General features: G+C 38.9%; 1 protein-coding gene across 1 annotated transcript; it reads left to right on the top strand.

Annotated features, from left to right (window-relative positions):
- Nucleotides 1–1,357: 1,357 nt before the first annotated feature.
- On the top strand, nt 1,358–22,989 carry LOC129407861 (metastasis-associated protein MTA1-like). Its single transcript, XM_055150235.1, has 5 exons — nt 1,358–1,771; nt 2,961–3,121; nt 7,270–7,298; nt 9,390–9,508; nt 22,280–22,989. The coding sequence occupies exons 2-5, from the start codon at nt 3,064–3,066 to the stop codon at nt 22,449–22,451; spliced, it is 378 nt and encodes a 125-aa protein (XP_055006210.1). The 5' UTR covers nt 1,358–1,771; nt 2,961–3,063; the 3' UTR covers nt 22,452–22,989.
- Nucleotides 22,990–24,078: the final 1,089 nt, after the last annotated feature.

The following is a 24,078-nucleotide window of genomic DNA, read 5'->3' as shown; positions in this document are numbered from 1 at the left end:
TTTACTGAACAATTTCCACAACATCTGCGTGTTTTCTCTTCTTTCGAGATATGTAATGTTAAATCTTTTCGAGAAAAATCCCGCACACCGTCTTACTTGCAAATTGTGAGATTTATTAGGACAAAATCTCACCATTTGCAAGTAAAACGGTGTGTGGGATTTTTCTCGATGTTCTTGGGCTGCTCCCTCTCCTCCGACGCACTCGTCTCAAGTAATTGATGTGCAAAGTTCTCATTCTTTTAAAACTTTTCTTATTAAAATAAATGTTTAATAATAATTTAGCTTAAACATTGAATCCAGAACAAGAAAAAAAAAATTAAATAAATAATGTATCTATAGTCTATCTTTAGCCGGCGGGTCTAAGACATACTTAATATGATCTTGCTGGCCAAATTTGGTCCCCGGGCCTGAGTTTGACATGTCTGTATGTGTCGTAGTCCTGGTTTAGTTCTGGTTTAGCCCTGTCTTAGTCCTGGTTTAGTTCTGTCGTAGTCCTGGTTTAGTCCTGTCTAGTCCTGGTTTAGTCCTGTCGTAGTCCTGGTTTAGTCCTGTCTTAGTCCTGGTTTAGTTCTGTCATTGTCCTGGTTTAGCCCTGTTGCAGTCCTGGTTTAGTTCTGTTTTAGTCCTGGTTTAGGCCTGTCGTAGTCTCGGTTTAGTCCTGTCTTAGTCTCGGTTTAGTCCTGTCGTAGTCCTGGTTTAGTCCTGTCCTAGTCCTGGTTTAGCCCTGTCGCAGTCCTGGTTTAGCCCTGTCTTAGTCCTGGTTAAGTCCTGTCTTAGTCCTGGTTTAGTTCCTGTCCTGTAGTCCTGGTTTAGTCCCCTGTCGTTAGTCCTGGTTTAGCCCTGTCTTAGTCTCAGTTTAGTCCTGTCTTAGTCCTGGTTTAGTCCTGTCTAGTCTGTTTAGCCCCTGTCCAGTCCTGTTTAGTCCTGTCTTAGTCCTGGTTTAGTTCTGTCTTAGTCCTGGTTTAGTTCTGTCTTAGTCCTGGTTTAGTCCTGTCTTAGTCCTGGTTTAGTCCTGTCTTAGTCCTGGTTTAGTTCTGTCTTAGTCCTGGTTTAGCCCTGTCTTAGTCCTGGTTTAGTTCTGTCATAGTCCTGGTTTAGTCCTGTCTTAGTCCTTATTTAGACCTGGTGTAGTCCTGGTTTAGTCCTGTCTTTGTCCTGGTTTCTCTGCGTTTTCTCGCAGGCAGCTCTAACACCTATTCTGATATAATCTCGTGGGCCAAATATATTTATATCACGGGCCAAATTTTGGTCCCTGGGCCTGAGTTTGACATGTCTGCATTATGGCTTCAGAATTGTTCGAAACTTCCTTGAAAAACAGTAAAGTGATAAAGTGATGTGGCCTGGAGATATTAATAATGCCATACTGTGGAACATTCTAAAGTTATGTAGTGTAGTTTAAAAAAAAAAACAAAAAGAAACATGCCATTCATCCAGAACATCATGTTTTTATCATTTAATAACTTTAATATGTTACATTACAATAATATTTCATGGACGTCTGTAGGTAGTTTAACACATTTGACTGAATTTTCTGTCCATCTTTTCCATGTTTAAAAGTTCTCTGTAGTTCTTCTTCAGCACTAAACCTTGTATGTGTTTGTCATGCACACGTGTGTCCTGTAGGGGGCGACACACTGGGCCTGTGGTTGGTTACACTGATGTTTATGTTTGATGATAGATATGTTGAGGGCGTCTGAAGGACAGGGGATGCGCCTGCCCAAGATCAGAGCCGCACAGAGGAGTACGCTCACCAGTATACTGCAGTTTCTAGGTAAATACTACTACTACGACTACTACTTCTAATATGACTACTACTATATCTACTACTACTACTACTACTGCTACTGCTACTATGACTACCACTATGACTACTATTACTAGTACTACTGCTATTACGGCTACTACGGCTTTAAGAAAAACTACTACAATTACTATTACTACGACTACTACTACTACCACTCCCACCACCACTACTACTACTACTAATACTACTACTATTACTGCTATTGCGGCTACTACGGCTTTAAGAATAACTTCTACAATTACTACTACTACGACTACTACTACTACCACTCCCACTACTACTAATACTACTACTATTACTGCTATTACGGCTTTAATAATAACTACTACAATTACTACTACTACTACGACTACTACCACTACCACCATCACTACTACTACTACTATTACTGCTATTACGGCAACTACGGCTTTAAGAATAACTACTACAATTACTACTACTACTACTACTACCATTACTGCTACTGTTACCACTCCTACCACTACTACTACTATTACTGCTACTACTACTACTACTACAACTACCACTTTACTGGTAGTTTAAACGTGTTACCTAGTTTAAACCTAGATTTAGGTCTGGTTAAGTCTTGAATTAGAACTCATTTAGGCCTGATATAGTCTAGGTTTAGTCCTCATTCAGTACTTGTTTGTAGTCCTAGTTTAGACCTGGATTAGTTCTTCTTTAGTCCTGATTCATTGCTATTATATCATAGTTTAGACCTGCTTTTGACCTTGTTCAGTCTTGCTTGAGTCCTGGTTTAGTCCCAGTTTAGTCCTGGTTTAGTCCTGGTTTACTCCCGGTTTAGACATGGTTTAGTCTTGCTTGAGTCCTGGTTTAGACCTGGTTTAGTCCCGGTTTAGTCCCGGTTTAGTCCTGGTTTAGTTCTGGTTTAGTCCCAGTTTAGACCTGGTTTAGTCTTGCCTGAGTCTTGGTTTAGACCTGGTTTAGATCTGGTTTAGATCTAGTTTAGTCCTGGTTTAGACCTGGTTTAGTCTTGCTTGAGTCCTGGTTTAGACCTGGTTTAGACCTGGTTTAGACCTGGTTTATTGGCGGAGTCTTGGTTTATAGATTAGAATAACTGCATTTGTCTCCGTTGTCATATTTAAAATCATTGTATTGTTTTATGTATTTATTAAGTCTGTGTTTTTGGTCTCAGAGTCCCGTCCTGCGACTCAGGTCCCTCGCTCTCACCGCACCCCAGGGCTCCAGACGCCCCGCCCCGGCGCCTCCTCTCCTCTCTGCCCCACGGCACGCACGGCATGCTGGGAAAACGCAGCTTCCACCATCACAGCCGCACCGACCCCGAGAGACGCTCAGGTAACGGAAAAGAAACAATAAAAAAGACCAGAGTGAATGTGAGACATGTTTTGTTCCTGGTTTAGGTCTGGTTTAGACTTGGTTTAATGATGAGTTAGATTGGTTTTAGTCCTGGTTTAGACCTAATTTTGTCTGTTTGTTTTATTTCTGGTTTCGACACTGTTAAGTCCTTTTTTAGTCCAGATTTAGACTTGTCCTCTTTAAGTCTTATCAGTCCTGGTTTATACTTGTTTAGTCCAGGATTATTCCTGATTTATTCCTGATTTTATACAGACTCATTACTAGTTTTGTCCTGACTAAGACTTGGTTTAGTCCTGGTTTATTCCTGGTGTAGTCATGGTTTAGTCTGGGTTTAGCCCTGGCTCAGTCCTTATTTAGACCTGGTTTAGTCCTGTCTTAGTCCTGGTTCAGCCCTGTCTTAGACCTGGTTTAGTCCTGTCTTAATCCTGATTTAGCCCTGGTTTAGTCCTTGTTTTAGACCTGGTTGAGCCCTCTCTTAGTCTCGGTTTAGTCCTGTCTTAGACCTGGTTTAATCCTGTTGTAGTCCTGGTTTAGTTCTGTCTTAGTCATGTTTTAGTCCTTATTTAGACCTGGTTTAGTTCTGGTTTAGCCTTGTCTTGGTCCTGGTTTAGTCCTGGTAGTCCTGGTTTAGTTCTGTTTTAATCCTGTTTTAGTCCTTTTTTAGTCCTGGTTTAGTTCTGTTTTAATCCTGTTTTAGTCCTTTTTTAGTCCTGGTTTAGTCCTGTCGTAGTCCTGGTTTAGCCCTGTCTTAGTCTCAGTTTAGTCCTGTCTTAGACCTGGTTTAGTTCTGTCTTAGTCATTATTTAGACTTGGTTTAGACCTCACTTAGCTCTCTCTTAGTCCTGGTTTAGTTCTGTCGTAGTCCTGGTTTAGCCCTGTCTTAGTCTCCTTTTAGTCCTGTCATAGTCCTGGTTTAGTTCTGTCTTAATTCTGGTTTAGCCCTGTTGTAGTCCTGGTTTAGTTCTGTCTTAGTCCTTATTTAGACCTGGTTTAGTTCTGGTTTAGCCCTGTCTTGGTCCTGGTTTAGTCCTGTCATAGTCCTGGTTTAGTTCTGTTTTAATCCTGTCTTAGTTCTTATTTAGTCCTGATTTAGTCCTGTCGTAGTCCTGGTTTAGCCCTGTCTTAGTCTCAGTTTAGTCCTGTCTTAGTCCTTATTTAGAACTGGTTTAGTCCTGATTTAGTTCTTAGTCATGTCTTAGTCCTTATTTAGACCTGGTTTAGTTCTGTCTTAGTCATGTTCTAGTCCTTATTTAGACCTGGTTTAGTCCTTATTTAGTTCTTAGTCATGTCTTAGTCCTGGTTTAGTCCTGGTTTAGTCCTGACTGAGGAGTTCTAAACAGAACCAGAGAAGGAAGACTAAATCTGAAGTGCATTTTCAGCGCTCTAAAGGCTTCCATCACCACGACACACGGCTCAATAACTTTGAACATTTAATTAAATTGAGCCTGAAAGTAGATAATCGCTTTTCTCCAACGCTCCAAACAAATTAAAATTACCTCAAATTAAATGAACAAGAACCAAGCTCTTTAGAAACCCTGAGGACTTTAATTTCGCTTTTCAGGATTTAGCAAAGTTTGTCCTTGAGAAAAAAAAAAAAAACGTGTGAAAAATATTTGATTGAATGACACCGAAGATCAATAAATCAATCAGAATCGCTTTATTTTTCTCTGTGAAGCCCAAATAAACATCTCAGTGCAGCTCAACAGATCAAGTGTCAGGGCAATTTGAGGAGAGTAACATCCCTCAGGACATAAGGGTCTGTCTTAAAGCACACAACACAAAAGACACTCTCACTTTGATTAGACAGGCCAGTCCCCCGTCCCCAGTCAGGACAAAACCAGGTCTAAATAAGGACTAAGACATGAGTAAGACAAAACTAAATCAGGACTAAGACGTGAATAAACCAGGACTAAACCAGGTCTAAATACGGACTAAGATATGACTAAGACAGAACTAAATCAAGACTATGACAGGGCTAAACCAGGACTAAACCAGGTCTAAATAAGGACAAAAACAAAACATCTACTTTATTTGGTGTAGAAAATCTGTTGCATTGTTGTTAAAAGTAAAAGTAGAAGGTTAGCATAGTTAGCTTCATTCGGGGTTGCTATGGAAACGGGAAAAACAAGCTGCTCAAATCCCACAATCCAATAGTCGTAAATACATGTATTCTGAATTTCGGACTTCCGGTCATCGTGCAATACATACTGCTAAGGATCCTCCGAAAAAGTGAGCATCAAATCGCCATGTTTGATTTCCCAGTGGGATGCGTCTGTTGACAAAGTCGATCTTTTCAAGTCTTTTGAACCATATCACTTTTGTTTCTGGTTCTGATATTGTCATATTTTAGTTTTGGGATTCGGACATTGTAATTATGTGGTTGCTGGATCCTAACAGTGGAAAACGGCTCGAGAAATGGGCTTTGGCAGTTTGCAAACTCCATAACTGCAAAAGGGAATCAGATGTCTGTGACTGCAAACCTCTGTTCAAACTGTTTCCCAACGGAATTAAAACATAGTGAAAGGCGAAGGCGATGGGCAGGATTGATCCACAGGAAAGACGAAAAAGGAAACCTTTGACTGCTTAAGAAATCATCCCGAGTTTGCAGCGAACATTTTGTATGTGGAGCTCCAACAAAGCAAAATCCCGATCCCTCACTCAGCCTTGGTTACGAATTTAAAAAGCCAACACCAAAGCGAAAGGCACCAACTCTTCACCAAGAAACAACTTCCACTGCAAAGCGACCATGACGTGATGTTGCTGTAGAGCCACAAGAACAAGAAAGTGCGAGCTCAGTCTGTTTGTCTTCTGCACCTCTCACTTAACAAACGGGATTTTGCTTTGATGGTGCTCCACATACAAACTCGGGTTGATTTCTTTTTACCTTTTTTGGTCCTTCCTGTGTATTAATCCTGCCCATCGCCTTCGCCTTTCTGGGAAGGGAAACAGTTTGAACGGAGGTTTGCAGTCACACACATCTGATTCACTTTTGCATTTATGGAGTTCGCAAACTTCCGGAGCCCATTTCTTAAGCCGTTTTCCGCTGTTAGGACATTCAACAACCACACACTTACAATGTTTGAATCCCATAACTCAAATATGACAATATCAGAACCAGAAACAAAAGCGATATGGTTCAAAAGACTAGAAAAGATCGACTTTGAGAATAGACACATCCCACTGGGAAATCAAACATGGCGATTTGATGCTCACTTTTTCGGAGGATCCTTCCCAGTATGTATTGCGCAATGACCGGAAGTCTGAAATTCAGGATGCATGTATTTCTGTCCTTTGAACTGTACAAGCTGCACTTCTTACTTGGTCAAAATCCCAAAATGTTAAGTTAAAATTTAAGATAGATTTTTAAAAACTGCTCAGTGTTTCAGTCACAGCATTGAATTAGCAGCTTTAAAACATGTTATTACTACATAAAAAGGGTTGCATTTTGACTTTTAAAGATATTACACAAGCCATATCCTAGCTATTTTTTCTCCTTTGACATTGTTATATTTATTTTATTTCCACAAAACGTGTCGAATTTTCACGTAAAACCGAAGAAAAGGGGCCGTTTACACAACAATGCATTTTGCGCCAAACAAATTTTCTCTTGCGGATTGGCTTTTTGTATTCGTAAATTTCAAAATTTTCAAGTTTTTTCAGTTTTCGTTAACAGCCCTGTCTCTTACCGCTGACTGCGCAGACTGACTGAGGCAACATTTGACAAATACGGTGATTATACTTCCTATATTAATTATTTATAATACCTTCATTTAGCCTACAATATTTTTTACGCCTCAGTTGTAAAATGAAAAACGTCAGCATTTTGTAATTTGCTTTGTTGTAAAAAACGGCCCCTTTGCTTAACTTGTTTTACGGATGTACTCAAAGCATCATTAGCGTAAACTAGAAATACACTTTTTACTACACAGGGACATTACTACTGATGCAGGCGAGCTAATTTATGCTAATTACCGAAGAATTGCTACGGCTAATGTACCACCTGTCTGTTGTTGTTTTTACGTTCACTGAGTATACACTAAATATTAGCCCAGCTGTAGTTTGCTTTTTGCCAATATTTAATTTAGCAGAAAAGGATTAATTAACTAAATGTTGTTTTGTTGTTGCAGAAAATCCAAGTACAACAGGAGGACCTCTGGTATGTAACGCCAATATTTATTATTATTATTATTATTATGCTAAACATGACATTTTGGAGGCTTTTAATAATGATTATGTTATGTTGTTGTATTTATGTGGTTAATATGCATAGAGTTTTTCACTCAAACAGGAGAAATAATGCATAGAGTAATGTTAAAGGTGTAACTTTTCAATTGGGGGTCTGTCACCGGCTTGTTTCTGTCACGCAGGTAAACTGGACTCCAACGCAACACAAAACGTACATGCAAACATAGTCTTAGCTCAATAACAGATATGGCGAATCAGATTGAAAAACAACAAAGCAATATATGATTTATTTAATGTGAACTAAAATATCTAGGTAGAAAATGGGCTGGGAATAAACTCAAACAGGTACTACAAAAAGAGAAAAATTAAAAAACAGAATTGCACAAAATGAAAACAAGAGAATGCAGGTTCAGAGTTTCAGATAAAGAACTTGAGTGTCTATCTTGACAGGTCAACAATCCAGCAAAGACTGAATGAACAAGGACGACCCTGGGATGATTAGGGAATGAGAGGACCCAGAACAGACTGGGAAACAAAGCTGGACTAGGGAAAACAAAAGGCAAAACTGTGACAGTTTCTATGAATATTCCATTGCTCTGCCTGGAATGTCCCACAGTATGACATTAAGCAGCTCGACCTTACATTTATTCAATTACAGGTGGTTTTATAGCTCAAAAAAACCCAAAACAAAACAGGTATTCTGACTGTGAGTGGGGTCGCCTCTCCACAGATCTCACCTGTAACTTGGTCAGGATTGGTCTCCATGAAGATAGAAAGGTTTAATACCACCAGGAAGTAAAGGGCTGGAGATGAGCTGGATGTCTTAAGCAGGAGATGTTTATTTACAATCAATAAACGTCAACATAGTGTGATCTTTGAGTGTTCAAGCCCCTTTGACTCTGCTTCCAACGGAGAAGGTTTATAAAGCAAATGTGGTGAGACTACGAAGGCCAGTAGGCACCAGTTAGTCAGCAATATGCCACAATGGTAGCCAGGCTGGTGCCACCTAGTGCCTCGGCTCAATTTCATTTCTCTCCAGCGACTAGGTCAGAAATCAGAATACACTAGATGGTTTGGAAGAACCCGGAAGTGCAAGTTCGAGCACCAGCCAATCAGTGAAGAGTCAGACATTCAGTGTTGGCAAAGATTCCCGAGATCGAGGATTTAAAGCTGGAACAAAGAGAATGTTTGGTGAATTTTATCAAGAGGAAAGACGTTATTGCTCTTCTTCCTACAGGATTTGGGAAAAGCTTAATATACTAATAAAAAAATACCCACCTACCATCGAGCGAATGAATCCTGATGCTGCAAGGTCAAACAGTTTCCACAAAGTGAAACTGGCTGATGAATCAGGCTATGCTAATGGTGTGCCAAGAGAAGATCATGGTGTAAATATTGCCTTTGTAAGTCAATGTAATTTACTGTGAGATGTAAATGGAGGATAAATTACTTAAATTCTCTTACACGTACTGTGAAACATTCCAGCAAAGCAATAACCATGAAGACAAGCGTTTGACGGACCCTCCACCAGAAAAGTTACACAGTAGTGGAGAAGTAGACAGAGTAAATATCTTTTATTTATGTGTGAATGAATTAAACACAACTCCTGGTGGGTTTTTGTTACCTGGACAGAGTAATTTGCATAGCATTCTGGGTAGAGTATCACACATTATCCATCTGGAACTACTCCCGTTGTACGTTTGTATTCAGCTTCATACTTCCAAGCAAGCAGATAACTCAAACTTACGCTTAAAGTGTAACTAAACACGACATCAAGTCTCTTTTATTGGCCTTCTCCAATGTTTCTGATTAGTTTTTTTCAACTTGAGGGCAAACTTTAGATCTAAAACCCGCCCAGAACCAGGAGCGGAACCTTGAACCTTCTTACTCTTACTTCTAACTACTAAACCACCAGACCCCGCCCCTCCTCTTCCCTCATCTCTCTTTTGGTCTGATTGAAAAAAGAAGATTTGGTTTACTTTTATTTCATCCATCTATTTACATTTTCGTCCACATTTGTTTATCTTCTCTTCTTTGTCTCACATGTGGGTGTTTTTTGCAGCACAACGGGCGCAGCAGCTCCAGCGGAAACACCAGAGGAGGAGTCATGATCCGTAAGAGGCGTCCCAACTGGATCGACGCGCCGGACGACAGCTTTTTCCTCGTCACCAGGGAAACCAGGTGAGCTCCGGGCATCTGACCAATCAGTTGTGAGCGAGTTGGTCATGTGACGTGAGCTGTGAATAAACTGCGACTACTGTGCAAGCATTGATTGAAACATGTCAATAAAAGTAAAAAGACAATGACGATGTGAGTGAATGGTTTGTGACATTTATTTATTTCATTTTTTTTTTTTCATTTATGTATTTATTTTTGGTAAGCAATTTACATTCTTTTACAATGGAACAGAGTTGTATCCGTATGACATTCAATCAGAACATAAAGAACAAAAGAACAAAAAAACTGCCCAGAAGCGAGTGGGAAGAAGAAAACTTATTTAATCCCACCCCTTCTTCTAATTTAACATAATGAGCTTTCTTTTGCATTCTTCACACATTTTACATTAAACCATATGAACTATTTACATGTGAGGACCATCGATCTATAATAAAACCTGGATAAGACATTCCCCGTCTGTCCAAGCTCGAGACCGACTAGTGGCCGCTCCAAGTATTGCAGCTCCTGGGAGCTTGGGCCCACAAAGAATTCTCCCGTAGAGCGCAATGCATTTTTTGGGAATTTCAAACTGCTCGTGTTCGGCTGACAGGGCATCCACAACTTTCAGAAAGGTCGGATTTTGTAGGGATTCTTTTCTATTTTCAGAACATAAACTTTTTAACATGTTCAAATCCTCTGAGCCCACTCTGAGCCAACTCTAGCTCCGCTCTAGCAGGTCTTACTCTGATTGGCTCAAACGCTCCACATTACAGACGTTACGGATGAGAGGAGCTCGCCCGTGTTAAGGAATTAAATGCGTATATATAGTAAATGAAACTTTTTTTGGGCCTATGCGCCAATGAGCACTAACCAGACTGGTGCCACCTTGTGCCTTCTCTCAATTTCATTTCTCTCCAGTGACTAGGCAGGAGTCAGAATACACTACACGGCCATAAGCTTATGAATAAAATAACCCAAAACACGCTACATATGTCTCCAAGAAGAACAGTTGATAGTCGAGGTCAATTAAATATACAATCAATGAACTACACAGGGACGACAGGTGGAAATTAACACTGGTGCAACAACCTGGTACAAAGCATCTCTCCTGTTTAGGTTAATGTAAAAATTGTGCACTGTCCCTGTCTCATTAAATAAATAAACTAAGAATCTCCATAATACTTACAAGCCAAATTACAGGTTAGATCTGTGGAGAGGCGACCCCACTCACAGTAAGAATTTATGTTTTTTAAAGATATTTTTGAGCACTTAAACTTCTGTAGTTGAATAAATGCTAAACTGATTATTTTAATGCCATACTGTGGACAATTTAAACTGAAGCGTTAACATCTCCATGGAGACAAACGGGTTGCGGAGTTACTCAGTGAACCTTTAATCTTTAATAAGTACTTTTTTTTACTGCAAAACAGTATTTTAAAAAAAAACTATTTGCTTATTCAGGTTTTAATATATAACAATATGGAATAAAACATTTACACTTTTTACTCTTTTTAAAAATAATAATAAGTAATGTCTTGTGTATTGCGAGTAGTCTCAGGTCTTGAAATAAGAAGAGATATAGTATTTTTTATATTTTAGTCCTCTTTATCTCAGCCAACATCCTCAGAGGTATAATACTCCCTACAACAGAAGCATAGTAAGACTGGCCTGCACGAGACTGGAATGGACAACACTATCATATCATCATGTTTTGAGGGTTCATTTTAGATCTTAGGTTTAGATCTGGTTCAGTCCTGATTTAGACCTGGTTGGGTTCTGGTTTAGACCCTGTCAAGTGCTGCTCATGACTCCATCTAGTGGCACAATAGAGAAATACCTGCAGATTTAATAACAATAATAATAATAATAATAATATGAGTTTTGCTTTGACCCGTTTGTCTAAGCATTACAATTTGTCAATCTCACTCATATATTTTTATTTATCGACTTTTCACTGCTAATTTTTAACCAGCTTTTAACAAATTAACATTGAGCGTATAATTAACTTCCTGCATTAACATATTCCACCCACGAGCAGGAGCCATTTGGAACAGATAATCTCAACTAAACTCCTCACATAAAACGGTCAGTAAACTTTATCAGGACTTTTGTGTGAATCTCTCGACTCATTTGAGTTCCTCCAGCGTCCACGTCCCTGAAATATTATCAGAGTCTGAGATTACGAGACAGACTTTGTACATCTGCTCAAACTTCTGTAAAATGCAACAAGGACAGAAGAGAAACCGCTGCGGAATATTAATGTAAATGTAAATTATGTCTGAACTGCTATAAAATATACCATTGTGTGTTAAGAAAATGGTCTCCTTGCTTCCTGTGACCAATACAAACATGTTTTATGATTAATTAAAGGGTCTATGTTCTGGTAAATAGAGTTTTTAGAGTGTTAATTAAAGGGTACATTTTTTTCTGATCTGTTATAATGTTGGATTCTCATCAAAAACATACCTGGAGTTGTGTTTTGTTGATGAGGTAACAACTTTATAACATGACTAAAACCTCACAAGACTCAATGTTGCGTGATTAAAAACCTTTAAAGGTGATGTACATGACAAAAAGATGAAAAATATTTCTTCTTCTATGGATTGTAGCTGTGCAAAATGAGTCCTCACTTTCCTAACACATTTCTAATTATTCACTGTGATGAGTTTACTTACCCGCTTCGCAACTTTCAAAGGCCAGAGCAGAGTTTTGCTGTGATGCCACTGCTAACAACAACTAACTAATGCTCATGCTAATAGAACACTTCCTGGTTTGCATACCTGAAAGAGCTTTTGCAATATACCCATCTGTACTGTGGCAAAACTAATTTACATGAGGAAATTGAAGTGTAGTGTACAGAAAGTTTTCAAAACACTTGTTAATTTCAGTAACCTAGTGCCTCTGCTCTATTTAATTTCTCTCCAGCAACTCAGGAATAAGTCACGAGTCAGGAATCGGAAAAAACTGGATGGTTTGTAAGAACCCCGGAAGTGCGGGTTCGGGCATCGGTGAAGAGCCGTACATTCTGTGTTGGCAACAATTCCCGAGATCGAGGATTTAAATCCGGAATAAAGAGAATGTTTGGTGAATTTTATCAAGAGGAAAGATGTTATTGTCCTTCTTCCTGCGGGATTTGGTGCATTACATACTTCACAACCAAATAGCAGCAACTGGTTAAATAAAAAAAGTACCCACCTACCGTCGAGCGAACAAATCCTAATGCTGCGAGGTCAGACGGTTTCCACGAAGTGAAACCAGCTGATGAATCGAGCTATAAAATCAGAGCTAGTTGATCTGATTGGGTTCTGGTTTAGATCTTGAAGGCTGCTCTTGACTCCATCTAGTGGCAAAAAATTGCATAGCTACATTTTGGATATTTATATAATTCTTTTATTAAGATATGATTCATAAACTATTATGTGTTATTCCACATTTTTGGTATTTTGTTCATTTTTGTTCAATTTAAATCAAAAATACTGATCTAAAAAAAATGTAATTATGGAAAGTCCTAAATCCAATGATGTATAAAATTGCGATACTGATTTACGCTTTTTCTTTTGTAATTTTTCAAAGTAAAAGTCATCACAGTAAAGAAGCTCCGTGTTCTTAAACCAATCTGACTTCCCTGCTTATAACTGCTGTTCACAGTATAGTGAGCTGTCAATTTATTTCTTTGTGTATCAGTTTTTGAAGTTTTGGGGTGTAGAAAAAAATATATATCAAAGAATGACCAAAGTACAGAGCAGTGGCTGTGTTTGGAGGCGAGGTGAAAATGGAAGTTTTCAGAGCAATGCCGTCTCAAATTCAGGAAAATAAAGATTACTCAAACACAACTTTAAAGATCCTATATGACGCAAAACTGACTCTTGTGAGCTTTAAGTCATGTTATAATGTTGGTACCTCATCAAAAACAGACCTGGAGTTGTGTTTTGTTTCATTCACACATGTTTGAGTAACTCTTTATTTAGGGCTGGGAATCATTAAAATGTTGCCAATACGATACATACTTCGATACACAGGCCACGATACGATGCATATCTCAAGACAGTGAGCTTTCGATTCGATACGATATATTTCAAATTGATTTGATTCGGTTAAAAAAAATTTAATTGCTAAATCATGGTTGTGACACTAAAAGTCTTTGTTTAACCACTTCTTCTGTAAAGTTCATATGAAACACAAACATTTTAATCCTCAAAATGGTGAAAATGTCAAATGTGTTGCATAAACAAGGGGGCGCCAGTCGCCAGTCATTGTGTCCTTAGGCAAAGCACTTCACCCACATTACCGAGTATGAAAGTGATGTGTGTGTGAGTGATTGGCAGCCTCGCTTCCGTCAGCTTTCCCCAGGGCAGCTGTGGCTACAGTAGTAGTTTACCCCCCCAACTGTGGAGTGAATGAATAAGGAACTGTCTTTGAGTGTCCAGAAAAGCGCTATATAAAACTGATGCATTATTATTATTATTTTTATTATTAAATGAGTTTCCACTAAACAAACAACAAAACTGTAGTGCTGTAACAAAATAATTTAGTAAAATATACCAAAAAATACTCGATATCGATATATCGATAAAGCAGCCCACGATATCGACACTGTATCATCACATTAAACAATACAAGATATCAATATTTTGATATTTTTACACACCTCTACCATTATTATTAGTCTGTCTACATCTCTAAAAATGCTCTTTTCCACTTTGTGATGTCATGAAGCTGTAGTTTTCAAGTTAACAATCTGCCATTTACCTATCTACCAGAGCTAAAATTATCCAAATGATTCTAGTGAAAGTGAATGAAGTTTAAAACACAGTGGATTACCAAATGTGTGAGTGTTTTTCTATTTAAGAGAAAAACTCAGCCTAAAAGAAACAAAACACAACTCCAGGTCTATTTGTGATGAGAAAACAACATTGTAACATAGAAAACAGTGTAATATAATATTGGCTCTTTAAACTCTTAAAAATGGCATAATATGTCCTTTAAAATTGGCCTGGAGACTAACATAATATCATAAATGGAAAACTGAAATTATACTTGTACATTTCTTCTATTTTATGCAAACCTATGCAGTAATAGCAAATGTACAGCTTCTAAATGAGCTCATGAATACAACATACGTACTGTCGTACACTACATTACCTCAGCTGAATCGTAAATAACCATTTCTTCTCCTCGTTTCTTTATTACTTCTCGGTGAATATTGGAAGTCAAAGTTAGCATCGCGTCGTGAGCAAACAGAATGTGGCTCCATTATGGTGAGTGTCTAAATGAGTTTGGGGCCTGCGTGCTCACAGCTTCAGCCCCGTTCGATCGAGACTAAAATTAGAGCTGCTAACTGGTACAGAGGGGACGTGAAGGGCTACGCTACTGGAAATTCCATTATCACATTAAATCCAGAAACACAATGCAAAACAATGAGCGAAAAATAAGACAAGGAATATGAAATGGCCTTATACTACCTTTAGTTTATGTGGTAATTATGAATACATGAACATATGGAGAATAAAACTGTCAAATGTTTTCTAATAATCTGATATTGTGTGTTGGGTTGGATGAAATGGTGATCTGAGCCATATTACTCTATTTTTTGATCTGTTATAATGTTGTTTCCTCTTTAAAAACAAACCTGGAGCTGTTAAAAATAGCAGTACAGATGCTCTACAATGGTTAAACTAGTTGTCTTAACAGAACATTACCCTTACTAAAAAATGTAACAGTGGGGAAGGTACAAACCTGAGTCACTCCGACAGAATATATTAAAAGTCCTTATTTGCATGATGGGATGTCAATGCATTTTGACCAGCAAAATGGTCTTTGTCAGGGCAAAATGGTAAATTTAATGTCATTAAATACAATTAATTATCAATCACATGACAACATCACATAACAATTGGAAAAAGACAATGAACAAACCAAAAACAAAAAACAAAAAAGGTAGGCCAACCATGAGGAATATATAGGTGATGATTTGGTTTGTCAACCTTTTTTGTTTTTGTTTTGTTGTGTTTTGTTTTATTTCATTCACACATGTTAACACACAAACCCTGCATATTTAAGATGAGTTTTTCTCTCAAACTGAAAAATTTTGTCACGTGTTGATACAGGAAGTGCTCCACTGTGTTTTTAAACTCCATACACCTTCAGTAGAATTATTTGGATAATTTCAGCTCTGGACTTTGCCAATCTCTGTTGAGCTAAAAGTAAAAGGAGCTGTTAACTTAAAAACTACCGCTTCATGACATCACAAGGTGGAGCAGAGCATTTTGAGCTCCTGAGATGTAAACAGAATAATAATAAAGGATTACTCAAACATAAATGAAATTAAACACAACTCCAGGTCAGTTTTTTAGGGGGTAAAGACATTACACCATGACTTAAAGTGCATTGCATAGACTGTATATATGAGTGGACGCAGCTGACGCTCTAGGAAGAAATAAGAAGTTTTCCAGGAGGATCTTCCAGCTCCTTCTGACCCTGACTGCAATTGACTTACACTGGAATCTTGTCCCTCCTCTCTCTGTAACTGCAGCAGTGAGCCTCGGCATTTTGCACTTAAAATGTTTGTATTAACACACTCTACGTGATCCTGAATTTTATTTATTTTTTTCACTATTTTGTCCGTCGTGGCCATACCGGCTTGTAAAAAGACTGATCCCGTCAGATCTCAGAAGCTAAGCAAGGCCGGACCTGCTCAGTACTTGGATGGAAGACACTGGGAAAATCAGGAGCCACAGGGGGGCGCCAGTCACAAAAAACTGTTGTCGTGTCCTTAGGCAAGACACTTCACCCACATTGCCTAATATGAAAGTGGAGTGTGTGAGTGATGGTGGTGGTCGGAGGGACTGATGGCACCAATTGGCATGGCAGCACTTCAGTCAGTGTGTCCCAGGGCAGCTGTGGCTACAGTAGTAGTTTACCATCACCAGGTCTGGAGTGAATGAATAATGCTGAATAATGCTCTGGAAAACGTCTTTGGGACATATGTCTGTGAAAAGTGCTATATAAATAAAGACTTACTTACTTACTAAAAAAATCCTTTTCATAACACCGAGCCTGGCTCCAGATTCGCTCCTGTAACTGTGAGCATCACAAGCCTCATTTGAGACGTGCTGATCGCTCTGGGTGACGTCACACTCTCTTAGTCCACTTCTTTTATACAGTCTGTGGTGTAGGGCTGTGCAAAAATATCGGAATATCAATATATTGTATCGTTTAATGTGATGATACAGTATCGATATCGTGGGCTACTGTATCAATATATCACCAAGAGTATTTTTACGTGTTTTACTAAATTATTTTGTTACAGCGCTACAGTTTTGTTGCTTGTGGAGTAAAAGGAAACTCATTTATTCACCACATTTGACATTTTGACACTGTTTTGATGATTAAAATGTTTGTGTTTCATATGAACTTTGCACAAGAAGTGGTTTAACAAACACTTTTAGTATCACAGCCATGATTTTGCCTTTATTTTTTATTGAACTGTATCGAATCGATTTGAAATATATCATATCGAATCGAAAGTGCACTGTGTCGAGATGTGTATGGTATCGTGGCCTGTGTATCGAGGTATGTATCGTATCGGCAACTTCTTAATGATACTCAGCCCTACTGTGGTGCATTGTGTAACTTTTCTGGTGAAGGGTCCATCAAATGTGTTTCTTCATGGAGATGTTATTGCTTTGTCTGGAATGTTTCACAGTATGGCATTAAACCTTTCTATCTTCATGGAGACCAAACGACACCAAGTTACAGGTCAGATCTGTGCAGAGGCAACGCCGCTCACAGTCAGAATTCCTGTTTTACTTGGTATTTTTGAGCTATAAAATCACCTGTAATTGAACAAATGTAACGTAGAGCTGTTTAATGTCACACTGTGGAACATTCCGGGCAGAACAACGACATCTTCATAGAAACAAGCAACCAAAAAGTTACACAATGCACCATTTAAGCTCGCAAGAGACAATTTTACATAACACAAAAATATACGTAGAGCAGGTTTAGTGCCATATACTGTAAAATATTTTAGACCTAAGCAGCAGGTGGTGGACTCCTCACTTGAAAAATTACATAGTACATCTTTAATTTCTACAGTATATTAAGAAAACAAACATAATGCGGACCAGTTTCGTCGCTTTTTAACACACAATCCGAACAAACTGCTGGTATATCCTTGCCTGCGCGACAGCTTGGACTGTAACGGTTTCTCCTTCACAAAAGAGCTGCTGCATTCGTCAACCCTGTGAATAAACATGGGCGGAAACTGTGAGGAAGACCCACGGCTATGTAAATGAGCCTGATGTGATATCCCTGATTAAAGCCGGCGTTACCGTGGCGATCCCCAAAGACAAACTGCCCCTGCGCTTCGTAATGTTGTCGCTCCCTGTGGCGAAATCAGCTTTTTCTGACGCCATTAACACCAGTGGAAATGCCCCGCTGTTAACAATCAATAAAGAAATGAAGTAACTAGGGGGGGAAAAAAACAGATGTGGGATGTGTTTGGACTTTGACTAATGGTGGTGTAGATTGTAATTGTGTTCCTAAGATGTATGTCTGGAGGTTAGATTGTCTGTAATTGAAGAAAATTGTCCGATATTTGTTACACGGACATAATAAACACCAAAGGGGCTACGCAAAGGGCATTTCTGTTCAATAATATTCTGTGTTTTTACAAAATTGCACAGAACCTACTCTGTTTAAAAGATGTATTGTGTCACTTTTTATAGCGGGGGGTCTGGGGCTTGCTTGTCTCCATGGAGATGTTGTTACTTTGCCTGGAATGTTCCACAGTGTGACATTGTCATTCCAGTATAAAAAAACAGAAACGAAACAATGTACTCACAGGTCTGCAAAAAAAAAAAACATCTAGGCAAGTTAAGACGACTTAAATTAAGAAAGTTTGATCAAGATTTGAGTCAATTTCACTTGACAAGTAAAATGATCTGTCAGTGGAATAAGACTTTTTTACTTGCTACACTTATAATAAGAAAAACAATGACTTTTTCATCTTAAAATAAGAAACTAAATTGAATGTTGCTTGAATTAAGAAAAGATAATTTTACTCAAATAAATGTTCTTAATTTAAGTCATTTTAACTTATCTAGATATTGTTTTTTTTTCCAGTGTACTGCTTTATTTCCTTTATGTGTGTTCAAAAATACCATAATAAACTTGCATTCTGACTATGTGTGGGCTCGCCTCTCCACAGATCTAACCTTTAACTCGGCCTCGTGATGCCTACTGCGTATCTCCATGGGGATAGAGTTCTTTAATGCCACACTATGGAACATTCAAGACAAGGAGTGTGCAAAAATGTTGAAATATCGATATATCGTATCGTTTAATGTGATGATACAGTATCGATATCGTGGGCTGCTGTATTGATTTATATTATTATTTATTATATTTTTTGTGTATTTTACTGAATTAACTCGTTTGACATTTTCACTGTTTTGGTGATTAAAATTAGCCTGATTCATCAGCCAGTTTCACTTTGTGGAAACCATCTGACCTCACAGCATTAGGATTCGTTCATTCGACAGTAGGCAGGTGCTTTTTTTATTTAACCAGTCGCTGCTGTTTGGTCATGATGTATGTAATGCGCCGCTAAAGGGGCTAACTGGTATATTAAGTTTTTCCCAAATCCCGTGGGAAGAAGGACAATAACGTCTTTCCCCTTGATAAAATTCACCAAACATTCTCTTTGTTCCGGCTTTAAATCCTTGATCTCAGGAATCGTTGCCAACTATCACGCAGGTAAACTGGACTCAAATGCAACTCAAGTACACAGGCAAACAAAGTCTTAGTTTAATAACAGAAAGTGTCCTATAACAGGTAATGTTTAATATGACAAATCAGACTGGGGAAAACATGTAAACAAAGGGCAGAACTGTGACACCAACACAGAATATATGGCTCTTCGCTGATTGGCTGATGCCCGAACTTGCACTTCCAGGGTTTTTGAGAACCATCTAGTGTATTCTGATTTCTGACCTAGTCGCTGGAGAGAAATTAAATTAAGCAGAGGCACTAGGTAGCGCCAGCCTGGCTAGATTAAAATGTTTGTGTTTCATATGAATTTTGCACAAGAAGTGGTTTAACAAAGACTTTTAGTATCACAGCCATGATTTAGCCATTATTTTTTACTGAGCCATATTGAATTGATTTAAAATATATCGTACTGAATCGAAGTGCACTGTATTGAGATATGTATCATATCGTGGCCTATGTATCGAGGTATGTATCGTATCGGCAACTTCTTAATGATACCAGCGCTATTCAAGACAAAGCAAAAACCCAAGTGGCAGACCCATCACCATAAAAGTTATGTTGTGCATCTAAAGTTAGAAATGTTTTAAATAATTTTATTTATGCATAAAATATTGTTATTTCAATAAACGAAACCATGTAAACTGTTCTTTCTGTAAATAAGCAACAAAACTAATCTAAATATAGACAGCTTTTCTGAAATAAACAAACAATATTATGACCAAGGCAAATTTATTCATACACAAGGTAATTCAAACTGCTTTACAGAATAAGAAATACATTAAAATCACAATACAAACAAACCAAAACATAAATAATAATCATAAAATAAAAGAAAAAAGAGTGAGGGACATTAAACGAGAGAGAAGAGTGCAGAATTAAATAGATTTTTGTTTGAAAGAAATATTAATGTAAGAGTTTAAGTAGACAGTTTTTCACGTAACGTCCCCATTTGCTGGTGATCGTCCAACTTTTACGTTGCATAACTCTGTGTGTCCATAGCTTTTAATGACTAAACTGCTAAATGTAATGGTAAATAACTGCTGTTTCGCACCTTAAAAAGCAGCTCTCACACTGAATCCAAATGTCCAGGTGTTGATCCAAAAACTGAAGTGACATAATTACAGTGTTCTGCCAAATGTGCCTCAGGGTGGGAGCTTTTTCAGAGCCCAATGTGGAAAATATAAAATAAAAATCCCTCTCTAATGTATTCTGCAGCTGAGAGGAGTCCCCGGCTTCACACGGTGTGGGTTTGAGCATTTGGAACGGTTAACTATGATATAATGCTGCTTCCTCTTCAAAAATCTCACCTGGAATTCATTTGTGTTTGGTTAATCCTCTATATTCAGTTTGTCTTCATTTCAGCAGTTCAAAACACTTTGTTCCACCTGTTGATGTCATGACGTGGTGCCAGTCTTCTCCAGAGCTGGAAGAGCCAAAACCCCGTCTATATTACACCATCTTCATGATATATGACAAATAAAAATAGATGACGAAACGTTTATTTGGTTAAATCAATGTTTAATTTGTCATAAAAATGTGTTTCTTGTGCGTAAATTGTCTCTGTATTTTGGATGGAGTTTTTGGTGTTGATGCCAGAGGTCAGAGTCCTGGCGGGTTTTAACGTTCTGGAATTTTACGGGTGCGCAGTAATTACACACTTGCGGGTCAGGACTAAACCAGGACTGAATCAGGGCTACACCAGGAATAATCTTGGACTTTTGAGAGAGAGAGAGAACACCGAGCCTGTGGAGCTGAGTGTCTGCAAAGTGCGATCGGGCGACGGCTGCGCTTACCTCCGTGGAGCGTGGAGCTCTACGCTGGTTCTTTCGCCCGTGGTCACCCAAAGGTCTATGTGGGCACACCTCCGAGAGTTCAAGCCCGTCCAGACAGTGAGTCCTGGTTTAGTCCTGGTTCAGTCCTGGTTTAGTCCTGCTTCAGTCCTGGTTTAGTCCTGGTTTAGTCCTGGTTCAGTCTGTGGCGTGTGCGGCGCAGAAGTCCGGCGTCTCGATCAGTGTTTCTTCTGCTCAGTAAGTAAAGCCTGTGAAGTGATGTCAGTCGAGTCGCGTCTGTGAATTTGTGTTCATAATGAAGAAAGCATAACCGTTTCGTTTCATTTCGTTTCGTGATTGTAATTCTTGAAGTTGTAACTTTTCAATTCATATTCTGATGGATGCTTCAGTTAGAATGCTTTTAATCTGTGTGTGGTTTATCACAGGCAGAGGCGAGTAACAGGTGGAATATTAATGGGTCCGGACGAGTGTGGGTTTAACGTTGATATAATCACGGGTTAATGGGCAGATGTGGTGTTGTACTGCGCGGGTGTGGGTGAGTGCAGGTCTCTAAAAATGGACCTGTGCAGGACTCTGCCATAGGTAGAGGTATTCTGTTGTAACTCTTCATGCTTCCTGTTTTGTTTCTTTTCTTTTTTTTGGACTTCACTGCCACAACATGACATCACAAGTTGGAACAGAGCATTTTGAGCTTTGGAAATGTAGACAGACTCATAAGAAAGTGTTACTCAAACATGTGAGAATGAAACAAAACATAACTCCAGGTCTGTTTTTGATGAGGAAACAACATTATAAAGGTGCATTGTGTAACTTTTCTAATGGAGGGTTCGTCACCTGCTTGTTTCCATGGATATGTCATCGTTCTGCCTGGAATATTCCAAAGTATGACATTAAACAGCTCTGCCTTACATTTATTCAATTATAGCTCAAGGATACCTACAAAAAACAGGCATTCTGACTGTGAGCAGTGTCGCCTCTCCACAGATCTGACCTGTAACTCGGTCTGGTTTGATCTCCATGAAGATAGAAAGGTTTAATGCCATACTGTGAAACATTCCAGACAAAGCAATAATACCTCGATGGATAAGCATTTGATGGAGCTTTCACTAGAAAAGTTACAGAATGCACCTTTAAAGCTACAAGAGTCAGTTTAGTTTAATATTGCATCTTTAAACTCTAAGGAAATTGTTGCGATGTCGCGTAAACCGTCCCTGTCCCCCTCTGTCCACAGGAGGGCCCGGAGGTTACTGACCCGCTCCCAGCTGAGACGCGCCTGTCGACAGCCCTGCGAGCAGATCACCCTCCGCAGGGTCTCCCAGGGCGCTCCGCAGGGGCTGGTGCTGGCCCCGCCCCACCCACACCCCAGTCTGAGGATGAGGGGGCCCATCGTCATCCACGACTGAGTCCAGGGTCCAGGACCACCCGCAAAATCAAATATGAACAAACTGCAACTGACAAAATCAGCGTAAACAAACTAACCAACAAGGACTGTCCGAGAAAGTCAAAAACGTCAACAACAAAAACATGATCTCACTCAGACAAGCAAAACATCATCACTATTTACAGGATCTGCTGCTGACAGTGGTTTGGCAAAACTCTGACTAAAGAAGCACCACGGTTCAGGTGAGTCCCACACCTGCTTGTCTCCGTGGAGCTGTTACTGCTCTGGAAAAGAAAACTTGAAACTGAATAAATGCAGCTTAAATCACTTGTATTTATCTTGCATTTATTCAATTTTAAGTGTTCTGTATGGTGGCACTTTTACATTTCACAACTGTGGGGAAGCTGAGTGGTCAAAGTATCAGGCAGATGCAACAACAAAAAAAATCTTTCACCAGACAAAATTATTTTAAAACAGACTTCTGGAGTTCACCTACAAAAGTACAAATAAACAGAAAATTAGTAACTCAAATCATAAACCATTAAACAACCTGAACAGAAGTCTCTCCCCTAATACACGCATCAAGAATCTCGGACTTGTGGCCATCATGCAATACATACTGGGAAGGATTTTCCAAAAAAGTGAGCATCAAACTGCCATGTTTGATTTCCCAGTGGGATGCGTCTATTGACAAAGTTGATCTTTTCAAGTCTTTTGAACCATATCGCTTTTGTTTCTGGTTCTGATATTGTTATATTTTAGTTTTGGGATTCGGACATCGTTAATTGTGTGGTTATTGGATGACCTAACAGCGGAAAACGGCTCGAGAAATTTGTTTGCGAACTCTATAAATGCAAAAGGGAATCAGATGTGTGTGACTGCAAACCTCAGTTCAAACTGTTTCTCTTCCCAACGGAATTGAAAAATAGTGAAATGCGAAGGCGATGGGCACGATTGATCCAAAGAAAAGACGAAAAAGAAAACTTTGGCTGCTTAAATCATCCCGAGTTTGCAGCGAACATTTTGTATGTGGAACGTCATGCAGTTATGGAGTTCGCAAACACATTTCTCGAGCCGATTTTCCACTGTTAGGATCCAACAACCACACAATTAACGATGTCCGAATCCCAAAACTAAAATATGACAATATCAGAACCAGAAACAAAAGCGATATGGTTCAAAAGAATTGAAAAGATCGACTTTGTCAATAGACGCATCCCACTGGGAAATCAAACATGGTGGTTTGATGCTCACTTTTTCGGAAAATCCTTCCCAGTATGCATTGCGCAATGACCAGAAGTCCGAGATTCTTGATGCGTGTATTGATGAGACCTGCTTGCCTTTATACTCCGCCCAGCAGGAAGTTCCTCCCCCCAGGTGAGTATTGGTTCCAGGTCACTTTTCAAAGTAAAGATATCTCCTTTCAAAATCAAAATGTTTAAACTAAGGAAAATTTAAAATGAGGCAAACACTCACTTTGTCACAACAACACACGTTAACAAGTTTGAAAACAAAATTACATTTAAAATACAAATTTACATCTTGAAAACTAATTCCAAGTTTCATAAAACACATTTGCAAATGAGCAAACAAATTTACAAATCACCAAACATTTGTACTAACGTGAGACAAATTTACATGTGGCAAAA

The sequence above is a fragment of the Boleophthalmus pectinirostris genome, unplaced genomic scaffold (assembly GCF_026225935.1).
Source record: "Boleophthalmus pectinirostris isolate CB_2022bp ecotype Guang Dong unplaced genomic scaffold, ASM2622593v1 HiC_scaffold_14, whole genome shotgun sequence".
NCBI classification, from domain to species: Eukaryota; Metazoa; Chordata; class Actinopteri; order Gobiiformes; family Gobiidae; genus Boleophthalmus; species Boleophthalmus pectinirostris.
This window is presented reverse-complemented; position numbering and strand designations above follow the sequence as displayed.